This window comes from Vulpes lagopus, chromosome 5, assembly GCF_018345385.1.
Source record: "Vulpes lagopus strain Blue_001 chromosome 5, ASM1834538v1, whole genome shotgun sequence".
Lineage (NCBI taxonomy): Eukaryota > Metazoa > Chordata > Mammalia > Carnivora > Canidae > Vulpes > Vulpes lagopus.
This window is the reverse complement of record NC_054828.1, coordinates 76,716,720-76,739,351: the sequence shown is the minus strand read 5'-3', so window position 1 is coordinate 76,739,351 and position 22,632 is coordinate 76,716,720. Positions and strand designations below refer to the sequence as shown.

At 37.8% G+C, this 22,632-nt stretch overlaps 1 protein-coding gene across 1 annotated transcript in view; it reads left to right on the top strand.

Annotated features, from left to right (window-relative positions):
• The window catches only part of NOTCH2 (notch receptor 2), a 165,122-nt gene that overhangs the window by 21,402 nt on the left and 121,088 nt on the right, over positions 1 to 22,632 (top strand). Inside the window, exon 2 of the mRNA XM_041754312.1 lies at positions 18,904 to 18,985. Coding sequence (XP_041610246.1) covers positions 18,904 to 18,985 — 82 coding nt within the window. The remainder of the gene's footprint in view (positions 1 to 18,903; positions 18,986 to 22,632) is intronic.

The following is a 22,632-nucleotide window of genomic DNA, read 5'->3' as shown; positions in this document are numbered from 1 at the left end:
CAGTTCTTTCTAGAGTGGAAAGAAGATATTTTCCAGCCTTTTGATAAAAAAAATCATTGTGTTATCTCTAAATTTTATTAGAGTCTGCTGGCATTGCAGGGATTCTGACTAAGGTATCTTTTAGAAAATTAAGTTTTTGTTTTTTTTTTTGAAAATTAAGGTTTTATAGAAATTAGCTTTCCTTGACTTTCTGAAGGAACAGACTTAATCTAGTGATGCAGATGTGTTCTTTGATTTATTAACACATTATAAACTTTAAATTTTGGAGATTTAATATTTGACTACCTTCTTTCTGAAGCATGTGTTTGTGCACAAAATGGATGCTTAGCTAGTTCTCATTGATTTTGGCAAGTGGCCAAAATGCAAAATGAGTATTGGTAGAACAGGGCTGTACAATTTCATTGCCAAGGTTGCTGTGTGCAGACTGGCTGTGAGACCTGATTTATGTTTTGAGAACAAATGTAGATTTTTCAGAACTCACCCAGAAATTTTGGTGTGGGATAGTGTGTAAGCCCAGGGAATGCACTTAGGTGAGAGACCATTTAAGGAATAGGTTTTGTGTTCCTTCTAAGAATTAGGCCTTGTGCTGAATGTTCGAGTAGTTGTTTCAAAGGGTTTTGTTTTGTTTTGTTTGTCCAGTTTAGGCTGCTAGTGGTGAGCTAAGGAGAAGCAAAAGAGGAGAAGCCATTCTTGAGAACTTCCTTGGAGGTTGTAGCTGGCTCTAAAGAGTCTTGGTTGAACTAGATGAGTAACTAGTTCCTATGACTAATGAACTTTGCAGGAGTCCCTTTAGTTGCACATGTAGCTCCCTGGGATTGGTCTAAGGTTCCACGCCATCACAGTTTGGAATAGTGGTTTTCAAACTCGAGTGGGCATTTGGAAGGTTTATTAGAATATAGATTCCTGGGCCCACGGCCCACCCCTCGAGTTTCTGATTTTGTAAGCCTAGGGTGGGACCTGATAATTCTCATTTCTGACAAGTTCCCTGATGCTGCTTCTGTTTTAGAAATTACACTTTGAGAACCATTGGCTTAGAGCAACATCAGGTGTTTTTTGGGGGCAAATGGAGCTATGTAAGCTTGGCTGGATCTTTTCACAGCTGTTCCAGTGCACAGAGGTGAGCTTCCAGAGGTATTAATTAATTGATCCAACAAGTCTGTGTCTACTATGTGCCAGCCACTGTTATAGTTGTTAGGGAATACTGTGAAGAAAGCACACAAAAATCCCTTTGTTTGTGGAACTTCAGTGAGCATAGGCTGGGATTAACTTGATATCAGCCCTGCTGCTTATTGATGCTTGCAGGTGAGCCTGTTCCTTTTCTTAGCTCCCTTCTACATATTTGACTTTCTTTTGGAGTCTTTGAATTTGGTAATAATGACATCAATATTAATCATTACCACAACTTTTTTTTGAGTGCTTGTTCTATGTCAGAAAAAGTGCAGTTAAGTGCTTTACGTTTATTATCCCATTTAATTTTTAGAACAGCCCTGATGTTTCCATTTCTATCTAAAAGATGAATTTTGAAAGGGTTGGTAACTCACCCAAGATTATATAGCTAGATGGAGCTAGATCTATCCGATTGCAAGGCCATGCTTTTTACTACTGTGCTGTAGTCCAGGGTTTTTAAACTGCAGACTGTGACCACTCGTGGGGTATAAAACAAGTTTGGTAGGTCTCAGACAGCACTTTGGGGGGAAAATTGGAATTGAATAGAAAATATCACATAGGATAAGTATTGCTTCTTGAAAGTTTTGTTTTTTTCTCTGTATATATGTGTAAATATTGAGTTCTGACTTAAAATATATTTCTTACTGTAGATCACAGTAAAAAATGTTTACAAACTACTGCCTCATTGGCTGTGGAATAGGTTATCTAATCATCATTCTAAAAAAAAGAGATTAGAAAATTTAAGTCTTAGAAAAATAATTTTTCAAGGGCACAGAATAGTCAGTGGCAGTACCAAGACAAAGAAAGATGTTTGAGTTTTTAGCCCCTAGTCCACTGCTTCCTTTCTCACATCATGCTGCTTCCTTAAAAGTGTACTATATTGCCTGGGAATTGAGTCTTATCTTTTCACGTGATGGAAGTATGCTCTGGAACCTTTAGAGATGTTGACAAAACCTGAAAAGGGAAGTTGAATGTCGATGTGTTCTGGGTAGGTGAAAATTTTGCCTTGAAACCTCCAAAGCCTGCAGATAAAGATGTAACATTTCTCCCTTTAGTTCTGGTATACTTGATGGAGTAAGGGTAATGATATTAAATAACAGTGCCAGGCTCTAAACATTTTTCGTATATTAACTTGTGTAATTACTAATTATTTTGACAGGGTAACCATGGCAGGGACATGAACTCGGTGGTTTGGAGTGAGAGAGGGCATCCTACCAGCATGAGTTAACACTTCTCTGTGCTGTCCCCAGTTCCTCATTTTGTTCTTGTTGCATTCAGGGCTATTCTCCTCATAGCCTGGCTTACCTAGGCCTGGTTTCAAATTCATTTCTTTCTTTCTTTTTTTTCCCTGTATACCTTCATTATATGGATAATTTAGGTTCCTAATACTTTTCCCCTTAAATCAGTACAGTGCATCAGGGGCAGGGTTGTGGATTGTCAACATGATCAGGTGGTGATATATGTTGGTCCCTCTAGAGAATGCTGCCCTAACACTTTATACCAGGGGACTTACAGTCTATCCAGGAGTAATGGAAGATATTTGGAAATAACTTGTGAATGCTTACAAACCCTTCCAGCAAGTGCCCTTTAGTATCATACCAGTGGTCTATGGAAGCTGAGAAAATACAAAGTCAAGGCCTTATCAGGAGTGAGAGAGGGATAGAAATTGGTGGGGAGGAGAGGCTAATACATTCTAGTTAAAAGAATGACGTGTAGAGAAGTAGGTAAGGATGGGAAGAAAACCTTAACTTGTGAATCATAAAATTCAAGTGAGAAGGATCCTAAAAGGCCTGGAGGAACGAGGTGGTTGGCTTTCTGTCAGATAGCTAGATAATAAGGAGTAGGCAGGGTACCTAGGTTATCATTCTGTGGCCCCTTTCCTTCTAAGTTCACCAGTGTTGTCTTCCAAAGCACCAGATTACAGGAAAGAGTAACAGTCAATTAACCCTAGAGTGAATGAAATAGAGGCACCAGGAACATGTACCAGGTTTATCTTTGCATTTTCTCCAGTTTCTTTGCATTTTCCCTCAAATGCTATGTACCCTCAGGGCTCTGTGTGTCCTAGTTTGTGAAATGCAGGGGTAAAGCAAGAACCTCCAGACTTTAATAAAATGTATGCCCCAAGAAAAAGTTTTTTTTTTTTTTTTAGCATGGACCCCCTCCTTCACTAGGTGAATAAATATTTTCAAATTATAGACATTTACAACTATTAAACATGCATATATTAACTCCTAGTAAAGCTTAATTATGTGTGTGTGTTTTTTAAAGATTTTATTTATTTATTCATCACACACACACACGCACACACACACACACAGAGAGAGAGAGAGAGAGAGAGAGAGAGGTAGAGACACAGGCAGAGGGAGAAGCAGGCTCCATGCAGGGAGCCTGATGTGGGACTTGATCCTGGGACCCCGGGGATCACGCCCTGAGCCAAAGGCTGACTGACACTCAACTGCTGAGCCACCGAGATGTCCCAATTATGTGTGTTTTAGACTGTAAATGTGTAGCCGGTCTTAAAGTGCTTCTGGTGCCCCATGGGATAGTCTTGACCCCTCTGCTTCTAGGATACACACATTTCATTTTGAAGAGCAGAATGAAAATTGAAGAGTTTAATGTCAAAGCTATTGGTACTTTCATTAAATAGATTATATTTTACTCTCAATATTTCCAATGCCCCTCTGCAAAATAGTTTTTGAATGTAAGTTTTGAATTAAAAGGCTCTCTTTCCAGAGTGTATTATGTCAGAATGGAGGATGTACATGAACTAAGTTGAATCTCTCCTTGAGAAAGAATGCTGGTTTTGATCTAAGGAAAATAAACAACTCCTCCTCCCCCTCCTCTCTCTCTTTCCCTTTTTCTTTCTTTCTTTCTTTCTTTCTTTCTTTCTTTCTTTCTTTCTTTCTTTCTTTCTTTCCTTTCTTCCTTTCTTTCCTTTCTTTCCTTTCTTCATGGGAGACAAGGAGAGAGAGGCAGAGACATAGGCAGAGTGAGAAGCAGTCTCCCTGCAGGGAGCCTGATGTGAGACTTGGGACTTGAACCCCGACTTGTGGGATCATGACTTGTGGGATCACACCCTGAGCCGAAGGCAGATGCTCAACCACTGCTTTCCCTTTCTTAGTCTGTGTTGGTACAAAACCCTTGTTTGATGTCATTAAGATTTCGCCACCATCATACTCCATATTAGGGCTTGGTAAATGTTTGCAATGATTTAAAAAAAAAATCTTCAGTCTTAACTGGAGAGCAAACCAGAAATGACAGAGCAATAGAATGGACAGTATACCACATTTGCTATGGAGCTGTTGGTGAATGTATTGGTACTATGCTAAAGTTGTTGATCTGTTGTAGGCCTTCTACAGTATCACCCAGAGTTGAGCAGGACTTATAATCAGAAGAAAATAAATTAGTTCATTTCATTTCAGGATTTAGAAGCCCAAGACTGTGGGAATTAGCTAAGACAAAGATACACTGAGTAAATGTAGTGAGAGATTATTTTGGTAATTAGATGAAATTAATTTTTGTAATGAAGTAAAAACGAATAACACATCATCATTTGTGGAGAGACTGCAGAGCAAATTAGAGAGACAGATAAAACTCATTTTGGCTATACAGCAGAGCCAGACAAACTCAGGGACATATATTCTTTTTATACAGATATTTCCAAGTACTTTTTCCAGTCGTGAGGATGCAAATCATTACAATATTAGAACTGCTTGATTCATTACTGTTACTGGAAAAATGAGTTAAACCAAGCACATGTCCTACTGAGGGTGAGTCAACAGTGTCATTTTGACATAAGGAGGGACAGTACATTAAATGAGTTATTCCAAGTCCTGTGGTTTTCCTCCATCTGAGCAAAGACAGCTCTTGTTTCAGAAGTGGGGCTTATGTACAAAAAAAGAAGTTGCCCATTTCCTGTCTTTCTCAATTATAGCTAGTTTTCTTTTTGCCTGACACTTTTCAAAAATCCATTTTCTCCTTACATTGTATCCTAAGATTTTCTGAATTTTGATGGAGTATTTATTTATGAAAATATATTATTTATTATAAACCAATTGTATTTTAAAGTTTTAGTTCAAATTCATCTGCTAATTCATGGACCAGGATTGGTATATGGTATCAGATATCCTTTAAAAAATGTCATAAGAGAAACAGAAAAATAATCTATTTTAACATGTCATTATTTTTCTAAGTTTTTTAGTGACATGGACATGAAATAGGGTGGTTTTTATGGAACATTATACCAAACTGTAATGCTGAAATCTATCCTTTTGACTTTGGAAGAGTCTGGTGTTCTGAGACTTGTGGAAAAGTGACGCTGTGAGCTGTTTGAGGTTTCCTCAAATGGGATCCAATATGATTAAGGTTATGTGTCTGAATAGTTTATTCCTTGGTTTGGGAAGGTGAATTTTTGTCTTTTCTCACTCTCAGTTGATTCCTTTAATTGGGGAGAAGCAGACCAGATGAAGAAAATATTGTCTCTGATGGCATTCTTGGTTTACCAACATTAGTTATTACGTGCCTTCTCTGACTAGCAGGCCACACTTTTTCTGTTTAGAGGTTCAGTTTTCACTAACTTAACTGTAGATATATGTTCTTCGGAGGAATGTGTTTCTGATCAGTTGAATTCTGGGTAGCTTGATCAAATGATGATGAGTTGCTTACTTTTAATGGGATCACTGTTATTAAAAGTAAAATCTTGTCAACACAGGATGTTATTCTTATGGTCTAGTTCCAATAATTTCCTTTTGCTTCTTGATGCTACTCTATATTGAAAAGCAATTATATCTAATTATAATTTTACAAAGGAAGAACTCTGTACAATTTCACCCATTCTTTTACTTCATATGGTAGTTTGTTTTTGTGTTTTTCCTGAGAAATGATACATAGCAGTATATTGAATCCTAGAGTTGGCAAGTTTTCAAAAGTGGGGTTCTTATGTCATGGAGGTAAGAGTGATATTAATGAATGTCCTTGTTAGGGAATGTGTATGAAGAGTGGTTCTGAAATACAGCATTTGTGGCCCCTCTTATCCTAGGAACTTAGTCTTGGTTTTGTTTTTGACAAGCATGTGGTCATTAGATGGTCTTTGGCACAAATGTTTTTTTATGTACATAGCCAGTATGTGGGTATTTATCTATGTGAGAATATTCTGTTATGGAGGTTTGCAGGTTTGGGTGATACCAGGTTTTTCTGACTGCATCTCAATAGATATAGTGAGTGGAAGTATCCTGGGCTGGTAGATAAAAGACTTGTATTCTGGTTCAGGTTCGGCCATCTTGACTTGAATGACTTTGGGCAAGTTCCTTATTTCTTTGACTTGCAGTTTCCTCTTCAGTAAGTGGTACTAGTACTAATTTGCATGCCTTACAGGGTTGTTGTAGAGATCAAATGAAATCATTTGTATGAAAATGTTTTGTAAACTATGAAGGTATTTTTACTGTAGCATTGCCTTTGGTCAGATTTCTCAGGAGTGAGAAGGTGAGAGTTGGGAGCTGACATTCTGATTTGTTTGGCCAGTGTTCACATTGGTCTTAGAACATCTGTAGGTTTGGGTGGGGGAGCACCGATGGAAATCAGCCAAAAAGCCCTGCCCATTAGAAGCTGAGACGTTAATCCTAAATACGTGTTGCCAAGTCAATACCATCTCCCGTCTTTAGGTAGAACAGGTGCTTGTTACTCTCATTTTACTGGAGGGACATGACCAGCCAACTAACTTAGGATATAACTGACTACTTTCTGAAATTCACATCATTAGAATTACTCCTTGGGGGTAAGATATTTTACTGTAGGAAAGTTGCTTATTTGGGTAAGTTATTTTCTGTGGCATTGAAAGAGCATGTACAGAAGCCCACTGTGTACAAATTTATAACCTTGTTCTACTTAGTTCAAAAGCCAAATCACATGAGAAGGAGGATATTTGGTTCACTTGACATATTTAATATAAAACTTAAAGTATTTGAGACTTTCTGTGGTAACTTTTATTTAGGCTTATAGCCAAAGTGATTACAATGCTTTGGTTTTCATATTTTCGATGAGGTAATGTGTACTTTGGTGGGGAGGAGGAGAAATGTTATTTAATCACCAGCGTTATACTAATAACCACATTTGCTAAATCCTTTGTCCCTTTACTTGAACTCAGGGTTACTTGCTTTAATACTGGTTTTCCAAAGGACTTAATCCTGTTATAATATGATGAGGTGATGGTGGGAAGGACATTCCCACTGACCTGGAGTAGTGTAACTGGTAAAACTCCCTTTCTAAATCCCTCTTGTTCTACATGAATATCACTCCCATGTCCCCAGAGTGGAATGGATTTTTACTGAGGAGAGTATTTTAAGAGCGATAAACAAAAGAGATGAAAATATCTCCTCTGCCAGGTCTTTGTGACCTTAGAAAGCTAGAATAAACTATCATTTTGCAGATTTTATTTTTGTCTTCTTTTGTGGGACATTAGGGACTTGTTTATGTTCTCTTGGAGGGAAATAGAAAACTGGCCTGCTCCTTCAACAGTTTGGCTTTGAAAACATTTCCAAACATTTACCATATGCCTAGCATCATAGCTGGGTTGAAGCTAGGTAGAACAGACATGGATAGGTGTTGCTGAGTCCAAAATCTGCCTTTTGCTGGAACCCCTTTGGGCTGCCAGGCAGGAGGAGTGACAGCAAGGTAGATGAAATGGGTGGTGGGTTAGGGCACCTGTTTTTTTTTTTTTTAATTCCTTTAGGAATTTATGACTCATTTATGAGAGTTGGGAAGACTAAACTCCAGAAAGCCAATACTCCTTATAGGATTTACCTCTCAGGTTTTAATTTAATATATTGAGGTTTAGATTATTTTGGGCTCTTTCTGAGGACTCCGGACTGAAGCTGAAACAAGGGAAGTCTCTTAGCCTCTCTAGAACTAAGAAAACCTTTGTCAAAGGCAGCATAAATTTTGGGTTTGCCAAATTAGGTGTTGCTGTAAATGGAGAAACCTAGATTTCCTTCCTGTTTGAAAACACAAACATGGAAAGCTCAACTTCTGATATGGTCATTTATTATTAATGCAGACAAAATTTTCTGTCTTTGCTGCCTTTCTTTGCTCATCCAGCAACAACTGGATGAACAAGAATGGCCATGCCCATTTGCAGTGTGCTGGGCTGTTTTTATTAAAATGACTTACAATTCCATAGAAATCTAAGTATTCTTGGAGATAAATTCTTACATTCACAGTAAAAGAATGTGAGTAGTTGAAAGGTTTGAGTTGGAGGAGAGGAGTTTTAAATTTTTTTATTTTATTTTTTATTTATTTACGATAGTCACAGAGAGATAGAGAGAGAGGCAGAGACACAGGCAGAGGGAGAAGCAGGCTCCATGCACCGGGAGCCCGACTTGGGATTCGATCCCGGGTCTCCAGGATCGCGCCCTGGGCCAAAGGCAGGCGCGAAACCGCTGCGCCACCCAGGGATCCCGAGGAGAGGAGTTTTAAAGAGGATTTTATTGAACATTGAAATTATCAGCTCTGGATCAAATATCTTTAAGTATACATCATTATTACTTTTTTCTGTTGACCCGGGAGCCCAAGTCGTGTTGGTGTGAGGTGGCATTGATCTGTGTTTGAAGAAACCAGTGAAAAGAAGGGAGCAAATGAAAACAAAACGAAGTAAAAATTAAAGTTTGAAGCTGTATTACATGTTTTCTTCCCTCAGTAGTTAGTAAAGATTTGATATTTTCCTAGTGTCTACCTTCCTGTACTCCAAAGTTGTTGTCCTAGACATGTTTTCTGCAAATGGGAAGTATTAATATACATTTACCATCTCCAGATTTAGACATTTTCTTCACAATGCTGGTTTCTGTGCTTATCTGGAATATTCTGGTTAAAGCCCAGAGTTTAGGACCTTTTGAGCTCTTGGGTTTAGACAGTTTTCAGTGATGTGTGTGGGGGTTTTGCATTGAATATTGTCCACAAGTGAATAGGGATTTGGTTTTGGTTGATGGTTAGAACCTCTGTCATCTGGGTAATAACATAGAAGTAATCCAAGTGTTAGGACCTTAGCTTCTGCAAGCCCTGGCTTCAAAATAGTTAGCTATAATGTAGTGGTGCTTTATGCTGGACTCAGATTTTTTGTCATACAATGACAGTCTATGATGTTCTGGTTACTTGATTCTTGAGAGTAGCCTTGATTGCTACAACCAAAGTTCTTTAAAAAGACTGGGGGGAAGGATACTCATGAGAAAGTCTGGGGCTGTTCTCTGGATTTTCCCCATTTGTTTTTGGGAAGTCTCCTTGATTTTATTTATTTAAAGAATTTGGTTTTATTTAAATTCAGTTAATTACATATAGTTTCAGAGGTAGAGTTCAGTGATTCATCAGTTGCATGTAACACCCGGTGCTCATTATATCATGTGCCCTCCTTAATTCCTTGATTTTATATAGTAACAATCTTAGGTTTTTCCATTTTTATTTTTAACATAATTTTGTCCCTTGTTCGTTCTTATTGGGGTCTGTCTCTAAATTAACAAACAATAGAATTTGTTTACTCCACTTAAAAAGTTTTTTTTTTTTTTAAGATTTTATTTATTTGAAAAGAGCAAGCCAGCAAGAGACCCACAAGCAGGGGGAGAGGCAGAGGGAGAAGCAGACTCCCTGCTGAGCAGGGAGCCCAGTGCGGGTTGGGAGATTTGGGGGGTGAGGGGGTGAGGCTCAACTCCAGGACCCTGGGATCATGACCTGAGCGGAAGGCAGACCCTTAAACAACTGAGCCACCCAAGCACCCCACATTTAAAAAGTTTTCTGAACAATTTAAACTAAAAGAACACTTCATTTCTTTTGAGTGGGTAGCAAGAAGATTATATATATTTATAGAATTCTTTTCCAGCAAAGGCACTTAAAAGTATGTATTTAAAATTAAGAGCTTCTTAAAAAAATGAAGCTGTACTTAACACAATTGTCTTTAAAAAGCTTTAAAAAGGGAGCATTTACTAAGAGTACAGGAAATTAGTGACAGGCCGAATTTGTTTCTGATAGAACAGATATAGATCTAGAGGAGATAATAGAAGATAGAAGACAATTGAATATTACCTCAGATTGGCCTTTTTTGACCATTATATATACATATTTGTGCAGAGAATAATTTAACTTCTAGATCTGATAGAGCTTCTTCCCCTCTTGGGTTTTATTATATTGAGATCTTGAAACTTTTGGATATAAAAATCCTGTAATCATTTTGGTGTTAGATACTTAATAGTGAAGAAATACATTGAGGTTATTTTGGAACAGATTGACCCTTACTTTTCTGTGGATGTGGACCAGTGAACCTTCTCATGGAGAAAATGGTACTGTATAATGGAAAAATACCATCTTAGCTTTCTATTCACTTGGAATTTTTAATACTTATGTTTTCTGCATTTGCTGTTTAGATGAAATTACTTTGGCTTCTGTTCAACCCATTTAAATAAATTCTTAACCATAATACACATGGATTTAGATTCATGGGGAAGACTGGGAGTGTGTATCTTTATGCAAATTTTAAGGCAGGAACTTCCAAAATGTTTCAGTTTTTGAAGATTAGAAAAGTATATTCCACTTTCTCAACTTCTCATCTCTGTTAAAGGCCAGGAAATTTGCACCATTTTTTCCTTCTCATTTTACTTTTCTGCTTTTACAAAATGAAATTAGAATTATTAGGCACAGTCATATTTGGGTATCACTATGCTTATTAAAATTGGAGCCCTAGAAATATTAAACACATTAAGTGGTTGTTGACTTTATTAGGTTTTGCTTTAAAGATAATTCCTTGAATATTTTATGAGTATTGACCGTACTTGCTATGGTCTAGGCACTGTGCTAGGTCCTGGGTATACGAAGATGAGCCAATCATGTTCAGTGTCTTTAGGGAATTTGCAGAGAGGTGGGGGAGAGAGACAGGTGAGCCAGCACTTTTATTAAATCTGCCTAGGGGTGTAATGGGAGTACAGAGGAGGAATGTGTTAATCAGACTGGAGGGTCTCTGAGGGTTTCTTTAGGAAGGTAATGTTTTATCTGTGATTTGACATATAGTTGGGAATAAGCGAGATGGATAAGGAAGAAAGTGAGGGGAAGTATTTTCCAAGTGAAAGGATGTACATGTGTATAGAGGTACTTACTAACAGATTTGCCACATCTGATTTATAAATATATTTTTATAATTTTTCATCTTATTTAACTCATAAATTAAAGTGTTTCTGCCATCTTTAAGAAGACAAAAATAAAGAAGGAAATAACACAATGCATAGTATATGTGAATATAGCACAGGAAATATTGATGCATTTTGTTCTTTGCAATAAATCCAGTAGTATAAAGTAGGACAAAATTGGAATTTTTAATTTTTTAAATTTTTTTATTTTTTAAAGATTTTATTTATTCATGATAGACATAGAGAGAGAGAGAGAGAGAGAGAGAGAGAGAGGCAGAGACACAGGCAGAGGGAGAAGCAGGCTCCATGCCGGGAGCCTGACGTGGGACTCCATCCCGGGACTCCAGGATCGCGCCCTGGACCAAAGGCAGGCGCCAAACCACTGAGCCACCCAGGGATCCCCCAAATTGGAATTTTTAAAATCAAAGATTATTCTAGACTCATCAACTCACTAGGACAGTTGTCTTTATAAAATAATTCTATTAGTAATGTCAAAAAACACTCATTTATAACTTCAGTTTTTGTTGGTTATATTTTCTTTAATCAAGGTATACCTATTTTTGAAAAGTAGTAATATTTTGCTATGAATTGTATAGCCTAAGCCTTAATCTCTGTGGGTCTGAGATCAGCATCTCTTAAGTAGGAAACACATTTTCTATTAGATGGTATCTGTAAAGGATAGAGAAATTCTTGCATTACTATCAGGAAAATAAAATTGGTGTCTCCCTTGTTGCATTTATTTTTTAATCAAGACAGATTTCAATGAGGAAGACAGATGTTTCTCTACTTTGTTTTTATTTAAATGTACCACTTGGGATTTTTAAGCTTCTGCACTTCTGTTTGTTTGGATTTTTTTTTCATGGCTTGATCCCAAAAAATGGAATAAAAATTCAGTGGAAGTTTGTTGTTTGAAATCACAGGGTGCTGTGAGAATTATTGCAAATCCCTGATGTCTCTCTGTCTGCCCTCAATTCTCCTACTTTTGGTAATAAAGCAAGCAGTCATTTTAGAGAACTTTGCTTTGTTCATTTACTGAGCCTCTTCAGACACCATGTGCCTGAAGCAACAGCAGCCAGCTGTAGCCAAGGTTCTAGGGCCTAAACTCAGACTTCTTTCTGAAATGCTGCTACTTGAAATTTGCATAAACGTTGAAGAGAAAACTAAAAGGGCCCTGTATACCTTCTCTTCACATGTTTTAGGAACCTCACCCATTTAAGATATTAAAACATCTTTTGAGTGAGCAGTGGATAGGAACACATATACTGCAGACTGACAGAGCAGGATATGAAAAATAAAATCATGTGAGATAGACAACAGACAGGCTTATTTGAAGAGGCTACAAAGCAACAAGTAATGCCAATTTACACCCATTACATGTTAATGCAACAAGTGAAACAAATTGAAGGCTGCTCAGATTACAGCCGGCTGGGGTGCAGATTTAATTACTCATGTTGGAGATTCCTAAAACAAAGGGAAGCTTTTAAACCAATATGTAGCTGGCATGATACTGAAAAGCCCTGAAGAACCTAGGCAAATGCCTAGACGAAATTTTAAGGAGTTATTATATTGTATCAGGATACCTTGGGCCAATCCCTGAATGAGCCAATTCCTGAGGCACTGGAAGTGGTTAAAGTCAATGAAAATTTATTCTTTTATATGCAGTATTTATAGACAAATGAGGCCAATGAACTTGAATAAATACCAGAACCTTGTTCTGGACTGAGTTATACAGTGCTAAACACAAGGATTTGGGTTGTACTTCTTAGAGGTTCTTTTTGGAGTGGTTGTGAAATTGACGTTAAGAGGGTCTTCTTTTAAATGTATATAATAAAAGCGATTTTTATTTTGTTTGTGTTTATCTTAGAGTCAGTTAGGTAAATGATATTCTCTTTGCCCCTTACCCCTAACTTCCCTCCAGTACACTGAATATGGACAATGAGGACAGGAATTGTTTTACTTCTGTTTGGTTTCTGTGCAATGCCCTGTAGAGGCCTATGCTCACAGTAAATCTTTAAAAAAATATAGAGCTGTATTAAAATTGAAAGGCATTTTTGTTTATATATAGTGTTTATTTACCTTTAGTGTTTCATTTCTCCTTATTCCTGCAGTGCTACACCTTTTTTAAAGCAGTGGCCTCTGATTTTCTTTTTTGTTATAGTAGTAGTTCAGTATTTCTTTTGTTAGACTTTAGTGATGGCAACTGTGAAGAATGTATTTCACTTACTGATATTACATCCTAAACTGCCTAAGACTATTCTATTTTTCCAGATTCTCAATTTTGTTTAAACTGGGGTTTGATTGATGTAACAAGTTTTCCTAGAGGCACCATTTATCATGCATTCACTTACCAAGAGTTTAAGAACCTACTATGTGAGCTAGGCTTTTTTGAGCTCTTACTCATTATCAGGCACTCAAGGTTGTTTACATGTATTAATTCAGTTAGTTATTAGGATGGCTCTGGGAGATGATCTTACAGGTGAAGAAACTGAATCATAAAGAGGATACAGCTATAGATGGGAAATGATGGTGCTAGAATCCAAACTTAGAACCTGATTTTGGCACCTGTGCACAAAACTATAGTTTCAAATATACAGAAAAGAAGAAATGTTTTCTATCCTCTAGGAATTTAAACATGGAAAAGTAGAGAGAAGACAGCATAAAATTAAGTGCTAAACTGTGAGTGGGTTCTGAATGTCCTAAGAATTAGGGGCTCTGAGGATGAGGGAGGAGTTGGGCTGGGCCTCAGCAGAATGAGTAGTGTCCATGGTGGAGGGAAAGTGGCAGCTGAGGAAGCTGAGATGGGGATAGGCATGGAACTGAGTGCAGTGGTGATCCATTCCAGCTAGTGACTGCATTTATTATAGTGCGAGGATCCCGGGCAGGGAAGGTGGGCTGTAATCTTGAAGGAGTCTGAGAGTTTAGACCAGAAAAAATAAGAAATGGCTTGTTCCTGGAAGAAGTGACATCTGTGTCATTGTGTGAAGGTACTGCATAGACCTCTCAGCTGGTTCTTCTGAAACCAAACTGAGAGTGAGTTCTGAGAATTAAGAACTGAAAACCAATGTAGATTAGAGAGTGCTGTACCAACACTTTGCAAGTGAGGCTTATGGGAGGTTGGATGAGATTAGAATAAAATCCTTACCACTTTTGGGGAGCTGAGAAAATAGATGTCTTCAATCTAGCCTAAAAAGGGATGACTTGAGTAAGCTTATGTAAAAAAGAAAAAAAAGCTCCTTCACTCACTGGAACATTTTATAATTTATTTCTTTTATTTTTTTCTCTTTCTTAATTTCTTTTTTTTTTTTTAAAGATTTATTCCAGTGAGAAAGAGAGAGAGAGAGAGAGAGCAAGTGAGGACAGCAGGGAAGGGCAGAAGAAGAGGGAGAGAGAGAATCTCAAACAGATTCCCTGCTGAGTGTGGAGCCTGACTTGGGCTTGATCTCAAGACCCGGGAATCAGACCTGAGCTGAAATCCAGAGTCAGATGCTGAACTGATTATACCACCCATATGCCCCTACAATTGTGACTGTTTTCAAACACAAATCTGATTGTGTCATTTTCTTTGCTTAAAGCTGAGCAGTACTTACCCACTCACTTGGACCAGAAGCCGGGGTCTAACTCCTTACTACCTCCTGTTACTCACCCTTCCTTGCCTAATAGTCTCCAGCCACATGAATCTGGAATATCAGTCTCATTCCCATCTCAAGGCCTCTACACTTGCTCTTTCCTCACTCAGTTTGGAATTGCTCCTTCCCGCATCTTCATGATTCTTGTTCTTCTAAATCTTAGCTCCAAGATACCTTCTGAGAGAAGACTTTCCTAGTCACCCTATCTAAAGGAGGTCCCTATACCTCCAGCCTTTGTGATTACTCTGTCTCCCATATCTGGGTTCTGTTTCCAACAGAATCTATCACTTAAGCAATGTCTAAAATGACATTATTTATTCATGTATTATCTATCTTTCCCTAATAGAAAGAAGGTTCATGGGGACAGGTACTTTATTCTGTTAAGCATGGGATCCCTGACATTAGAGCCCGTACCTCATGGAGTAGTTGCGTTATAAGTATGTTCTGAATATTAGAACCCTTGTCCCCAAATACATTGAATAGAAAGTGTGTGAAAATTAGAAATTGGTCTCTAAATTCTGTGTCACATTGCCAAGTGATGGAGTGATGAAATTGAAATCTCTTGCTTCTCTTTGCTTTTATCCTTTTTTGGGGAGTGGGAGGCACGTACGCGTGTGCGCGCGCACACACACACACTGTATATGAGATTGATTCCAGTCAACGGTATTTATTGAGTGATCATTATGGCTTAAGATGAAAAATTGGGAAAAAGTCACTCTTTTTGTGAGGGACTCATTTCTCTGAGTCTACAAAAGCATCAGTTAAGCATCTGTTCTCTAAATGGTATATTACTGAGCATTTTGTTTTTTACTTTACAAATATAAAGGTGCTTTCAATTTCACTGTTAAATTTAAGTGTTTTACATTGGAAAGAGAGCAAATTGAATTTTTAAATGAGATCTTTTCTTGTCTCACTGTAATTTTTTTTGAGTTATCAAAATTTTAACTTCTCTTTGAATGACAAATCATTACAGTATTCATTTAGAAATACCCCTGAGCAAAGTCACAAGTCTCAAATTTTACTTTTATCTATTCAGGCAATACATTACTGTCTAGATTATCCAAGACCTCAATGGATTCTATAGTTGTAGAGGATTCCTTAAAGTGGACACTCATGTCTTAGTTGCTATTAAAGTCTGGTTCCACAGACTTGTAGCATTAGCATCATATAGGAACCTGTTAGGAAGCAAATGTGCAGGCCCCTGCTAGAACTCCTTAATCAGAAACTGTGGGGGTGATGTGTGGCAAGCCCTCTACTTGATTCTGATGCACACTTTGAGCACCATAGCTTAGTAAATGTTATAGGGTCAAGGTAGTATGATCCTACAGATTAGCCAAATGGCATTAATTATTAGCCCTGTAAGCCCACCTCTTTTTTGGTCACTAAATTTGATTGGTTCAAATTTAAGGCTGGGCTATAAAGTTATTTGCTTGATGGATTGCCACATGTTGACTTTGGGTTGTTTGTATTTCTTTGAGCCTGTCACTGTAATGATTTGCCAGGACACTTAATAGGAACAGAATGTAATTTTTTTGCACCCATGGCTTTCTGAGTCATGGGTGGCTAGGTCCTTAATGTCCTTCTGCATAGATTTCTCCAGGTACCAGGCATGCCATTCACATACTTTAATTAGAGAGAGGTGTCACTGTTGGATCACAGGAGACCTCCAAGAATATGTAGTTTACCCCAGTTTAGTTTACAGGTAGGGATATTGAGCCACCATGAGGTTGTGTTTTATTTGCAGTAGCACAGCTAGTTAGTGGTAGAGGCAGGATTTCAGGTTTCTGGACCCCACTGAGCCAGGATTCCTGCAGGAGGAGGACAGAGCTGCAGCTTAGCTTGCTCTGTGCCTACAGGACATTCCTTTCCTACTGACAGGTTTTCTTTATTTAAAGAAAAAAAGCAAATAGAAAAAAGTCAGGAAGTCCTCATTGAAACTAATAAAAGTGTCTAAAGAGAATGAAAAAAGCAGTTTGAGAACTTTGGTATGGAGGAAATAACCTGACATTAACTGTTTTAATTATAGTTGTTGCATTGGCCTTATCAGTGTGGGAAGAGGGAGCATTTGAGCCCTACAGGGAAGTGGGATGTGGACAACAAGATGACCCTCTTCCTGAATCTGCCTGTTCAGGCTGCAGTTTAGTGACTCTGTGATCCCAGCAGCTGTCATAGAGATGGGGCTGGACTTAGTAAGAGACTTGGGTCTCAGGCCCAGCACTGCCACAGTTAGTGGTGTGATGTTCCATGAGGTCACCTAACCTCCCTGGCCTTCACTTTGTAGTAAATGTATAACAAAACTTATCCTGCCCATCTGAGAAGAAAAATGCCAGGTAGTGGGAAGTAGTGTATCACTGTAGTTAAGAGCACAGACTCTCTCACAGGTTCCAGACTCCCTGGGTTCAAATTCTGGCTCTTTAATTCACTGGTGTGGCAGTAGCAGGTCACTTATCCTTCTTGTGGAACAGATATAATGAAATTAACTGTCTCACAGCGTTGTGGGGAATGTTGAATTAGTCTATGTAGAGTGCATAAAATAGCATCTGGGATTTAATAAGTGCAATGTGTTAGCTGCTGTGATTATTACTATTTTAAAAATATTGTTATTTTAAGAGATGAGATTTCTATAAACATGTTCTCAAATAGTTCCATTACTTGGTGATGGTACCGGGCAAATAGAGGGTTCTTATGTAGTAATTGTTAATGGAGGAGTTGTTCTAACACCCAGCTTGTGCCTGGGCTCTCCATGTGAAAAGAAGGTGATTTTGATGCCTCAGGGGGCAGGCCTAGAGCCTGTGATACTGAGCAGTCTATTCATAGAGTGGTATGACTGGAGGAAACTCAAAGGTGGAGACTTCTCAATTTTGATTTCAGGTATTTGTATACAAACCATCCTAGGAGGTGGGCATGTAATCTTCCAGGAAAAGTTCATGAACTTTAATTTTGGTTTTTGTTGTTTGACTAGGTTTCTTTCTGTCCTGCCTTCCCAGTTGTTATTAGGATTCTTGACAAGGATTTTGGTGATGAAAATTCCAACTCTAAAAGCTGAATAATCAGGTTATCAGCAAGTGAGTGGTAGACTTTAAGGGCCTTTCTCCTCTTGTGACTGAAATGAAAATTTCTACTATTGCTATTTATTTCTGAGTACTCTGTTTTGAGGAGGGATTATGGTGGTGAGGTAGGTGCCTTTTCATTGTCTTGAAAAGGACTGGAGTTTAAGAATTTGAGAGTTATTATTTTATCTGCATATAAAATTAACTTTTTATTTTCCTTACTTTGACCCGTCTACTCCCCCATCTTTCTTTGTGTGAGTCCCTTAAACCTAGAGATTATGTTGTATTTACTTCTTATGTATTACATTTCCCCCTTTCCTCTGGATCCTAATATTGTGCCTATTATATACTAGGTTCTCAATTACAGTTTTTTCAATGAATATTGTTGATGTTTCTGATTACTTATTAAAGTGACTTGTTCTGAAACTTCACTTGAAGGCTTAAGTAATTCATTAATATCATGTGACTTAGTATCTACCCAGGTCTTCCTAAATATTAATTGATGAATCTTTACATTACTTATCTGAAGGATTCAAATTTCAAGATGCTCATAGTATGTCGTGGATGTTAGAGTTTTAATTTTCTTGGTATCATTGGGAGATAGGGATGCAACATCTGGGAAGATAGAGAAGCATAGAGAATTAAAAGCATCATTCAAGACTACAAAATAGTTATTGTAGGAAGAGACTCCTAGGATGAGCTTCCATGCTTCTATGACCCTAGAAGCAACAGGACAAATACAGAACAAAACAAAACAAACAAACCTGATTAAAACTCTAAAGAGAAACCCAGATCAGGTTGGATATGGGAACTAATGTTGACCTGGATTGGGTAAAATTTCTTTGCTATCTAAGGGTTATGATTAATGACTTATTTCTAATGTGCATTTGTTTTTATTTTTAGCATTGCAGTGTCGGGATAGCTATGAGCCCTGCGTAAATGAAGGAGTATGTGTTACCTACCACAATGGCACAGGATATTGCAAGTAAGTTTTTCGTCTTCTTTTTCCTTATATATTTTATTTTTCCTCTGTATAACACTAGACAAGATTTGGTCCTGCTTAATTCTGTTTTCAATACTTCTATAAAGTATTACTGGTTCTCTAACTTTTCTGATAAAGTCTCTGTGGGGGATGAGAATGGAAGGATGCAGATGTCAGATAAATGGTTAACAATAACTTCTTATTATCTTATCACTATCTTTTTCATTATGAAAAAGACTTTTCAGTGAGTGGCTAGTTAATGTATATCGAGTGCATTCTTAGAATCACTCCTCAACATGTTAGTTATGATCTTGTTCTTAAGTCAAACCACAATAGATATCAACTTTAATTCTGCCTAGTGTAAGTAAATATTATAGCGTGAAATTATTTTTCTGGTGTAAAAAAGTCCAGTTCTGAAAGAGAGACCGTGAGAAAGATGCATATGCACCTGTAGGGGTGGGACATGGAGCAGGCACTGTGGAAAATGTCATTATATGGGGTTATAAGAGGAAGGCTATGGGACAGGACTAGGGGGTGTAGGCTGGTTCTCAAGAGCAGTTTTTCTTTTTCTCCAACCACCTAATTTAGCTATACTTTTTATTTCTTTGGGGAGGCCTGTGAGATTATCTCATAAATAGTTCCTCTCTGTGTCCTGTGGACCATATGGTTTTCCTTCTGCCTCTGGCTCAGTTGAAAATTTTTGACAGGAATGTGTGTATTCATTGTATTTATATCATGGAAAATAAGATTGATAATATAACTTTTCTTTAACTCTTGTATGGGCTGTACTTGTCCTCTGCTTTGGTAACAGTACTTGCTTTATAAGCATTTTAAATGAGTTTACCCAACATGTTTTTATTTCTTCTTTGGATATTTAATAGAATGACATAAATGTAATGATAACATTGGTTCCAGTCAAGTCCATTCTGACATCAGGATCTAAGTTCTTTTTTTTTTTTTTTTTAAAGATTTATTTATTTATGATAGACAGAGAGAGAGAGAGAGAGAGAGAGAGAGGGAGGCAGAGACACAGGAGGAGGGAGAAGCAGGCTCCATGCCGGGAGCCCGACGTGGGACTCGATCCCGGGACTCCAGGATCGCGCCCCGGGCCAAAGGCAGGTGCTAAACCACTGAGCCACCCAGGAATCCCAGGATCTAAGTTCTTTCTTTCTTTATTTTTTTCAAGATTTTATTTATTTATTCATGAGAGACGGAGAAGCAGAGACATAGGCAGAGAGAGAAGCAGGCTCCCTCCAGGGAGCCTGATGCGGTACTCGATTCCAGGACCCTGGGATCATGACCTGAGACAAAGGCAGACACGCTCAATAACTGAGCCACCCAGGTGCCTCATGATCTAAGTTCTTCAGTGTTGTGAGAATTTTTGCAAGTCAGGAAAGATGCTCTTCAGCAGAAGGACAATATTTTAAGCTATGATGATAGTAAAGTTTAATTGTAGGTTATTTGGATTGGAATAATAATACTGGAAATGAAATGTTTTTTATAACTGATAATGAGCTGCTCACTTAGTTTGTCTAGCTGGAAAACAAAAAGCAAGAACATGTGATGTAGTCTTCTTTCAGAATGGTAACACAGCTGGAGATAATAAAGGGGAGGAACTTAGAACTTCGGGGTGGCCTTAGAACTGGCCACCAAAATCTTCAGTCCCTTTTTGGTACCTGGTGTCATAGTTACTTGCTTTATTCCATTATTCAGCTCTCTTGTGGTTGTTAACCCATTAAATTATGATCATTTTTGGATTATTTGTTTCTCTTACTGAATTTTGAGGTCCTTGTCTTATGCATTTTTATAGAGTTAATGCCTAATATGGTGCTTGATATGTCACTACAGCTTAACAATGTATGTCATTTCTTGAACCAAAAGGTGTTCAGTAGATTTCATCATTCATGTGTTTTTTTAATCTATGTCTTAAATAAGAAGATAATGTCCTCTCCTCTGAGAATTTTATCTGCTTCACACAGCACCTAGTATGGTTGTACTTTAATTCTATTTGGACATAATTCGACTTGGTAACTTATATAAGGGGAATTTCAAATAGGTTCTAAGTGTTGGCCTATGTATTTGTGGTCTGCTATGAGAAGAGAGACTAGTCTCTGAGCACTTACCAGGAGAGGACACTAAGGGTCACTTTTGGGAGAAAAGAGATTTGTGGTCCATTAATCTCAAACTCTCCAACCAAGGTGAGAGAGACGAAGTTGCCCATGGTTTCTAGAAGAAGCACTGCTAGGGAAAAGGAGCTTACTTTGTGGTCGACAAAAATGGAGCTGCCCAAAACCTGTCCCTGGATGCTTGATAACTGTCAGTGGAATAGGTTGCTTATGGATATAGTTCTTGTCAGGCCCTTCAGGTGTCCTTCAACCCTTTGTGATGGAAACAAGCCCCCTGAGAAGGTAGAAGTAAGGAAATTGTCCTTTTGGGAGACCAATATGAACAACAAAACTAGTTAAGAGAGAGTATTTCTCCATGTCAGTAAAAGAAGTATTAGAATCTTCAGGAGTGGCAATGTCAATGTAACTGGACACAGGAAAAGCAAGAACAATATCAGGGAGGCCAAGTCAATCATCCCTGCAAGGCCACAGGATGGTAAGCAAAATTTTAAGCAAAAATAACATTTACTTAGCAGACCTTTCAGTGTATCTTCACCAACTTTGCTGTTTTCCTTGGGTAAAGAAGGGAATCCAGCTTGTTCAGTAAATATTATTTTCCCAAAATGGTAAATGGATATTAGAACACTTAGAAGTTCTATAAAAATTACATCAGACGTGCAGGGCATATGATTATCTTTTTGTTCCTGAAATTGCTTAGTGGATTAAGAAAAGAAAGTTGAAGCCAAATTCTTTTTACAGGGGGTGGGAGGGTGGGAATTAATGGCAAATGTTTTAAAGTAGAAGGTATCTGACTGTTTAAAGGGCATAATGCTACTGATTCAGCTAAAATATAATAGTTGTTTATAGAAATTATAGAAATCCTTGATAAGATCACGTTGGCAGATGAGGATAAGTACTTCCAAAGGTTAGTTTTGTACACAGCTCAACTGTTTTTTTTCTCACTGTCAGGAGCTTAAGTACTCTATCAGTCTATGATTAGATTGGGATGCCAGACAAGGAGAACCTGTGTAATCTTGCATAAAACTCAGTTATTGCCCTTAAATAGTTGTTGTTAGATCTTAATAAAGCCCTCTCACTATAGAGAGATAAGACATTTTATTCTCTCCCTTGTCCTACTGGGAGGGGTAAATACATACTTAAGTTTGGCTGTCATTAATCACTTTCAAGTTGTTTGTCTCAGGCTTTCAGAGATAAACCATTCCAAATCCCAATTTGATTGAAAATCATGGGTAACTCAAGTTCACTAGAATGTTGGGAGAGGGTACGGTTTCGACTTGTAAAATTCACAAAATGTGCTTTTTTAAGGACATATTTATCATAGTTGTTTAAAGTCCCTATCTGTCAGTTCTTAACATCTGGATTGTCTTTGGGTATGTTTGTATCAACAGCTCTTTCTGTTGACTCTGGGTACAGTTTCCCTTTACTTCTCACTTACAGTAGTTTTTGTTATTTATTGGACATTGTGAGTGATGCATTTTATTGTTTATATTCCACTAAAGAATGGTGAGTTTTGTTACAATGGGC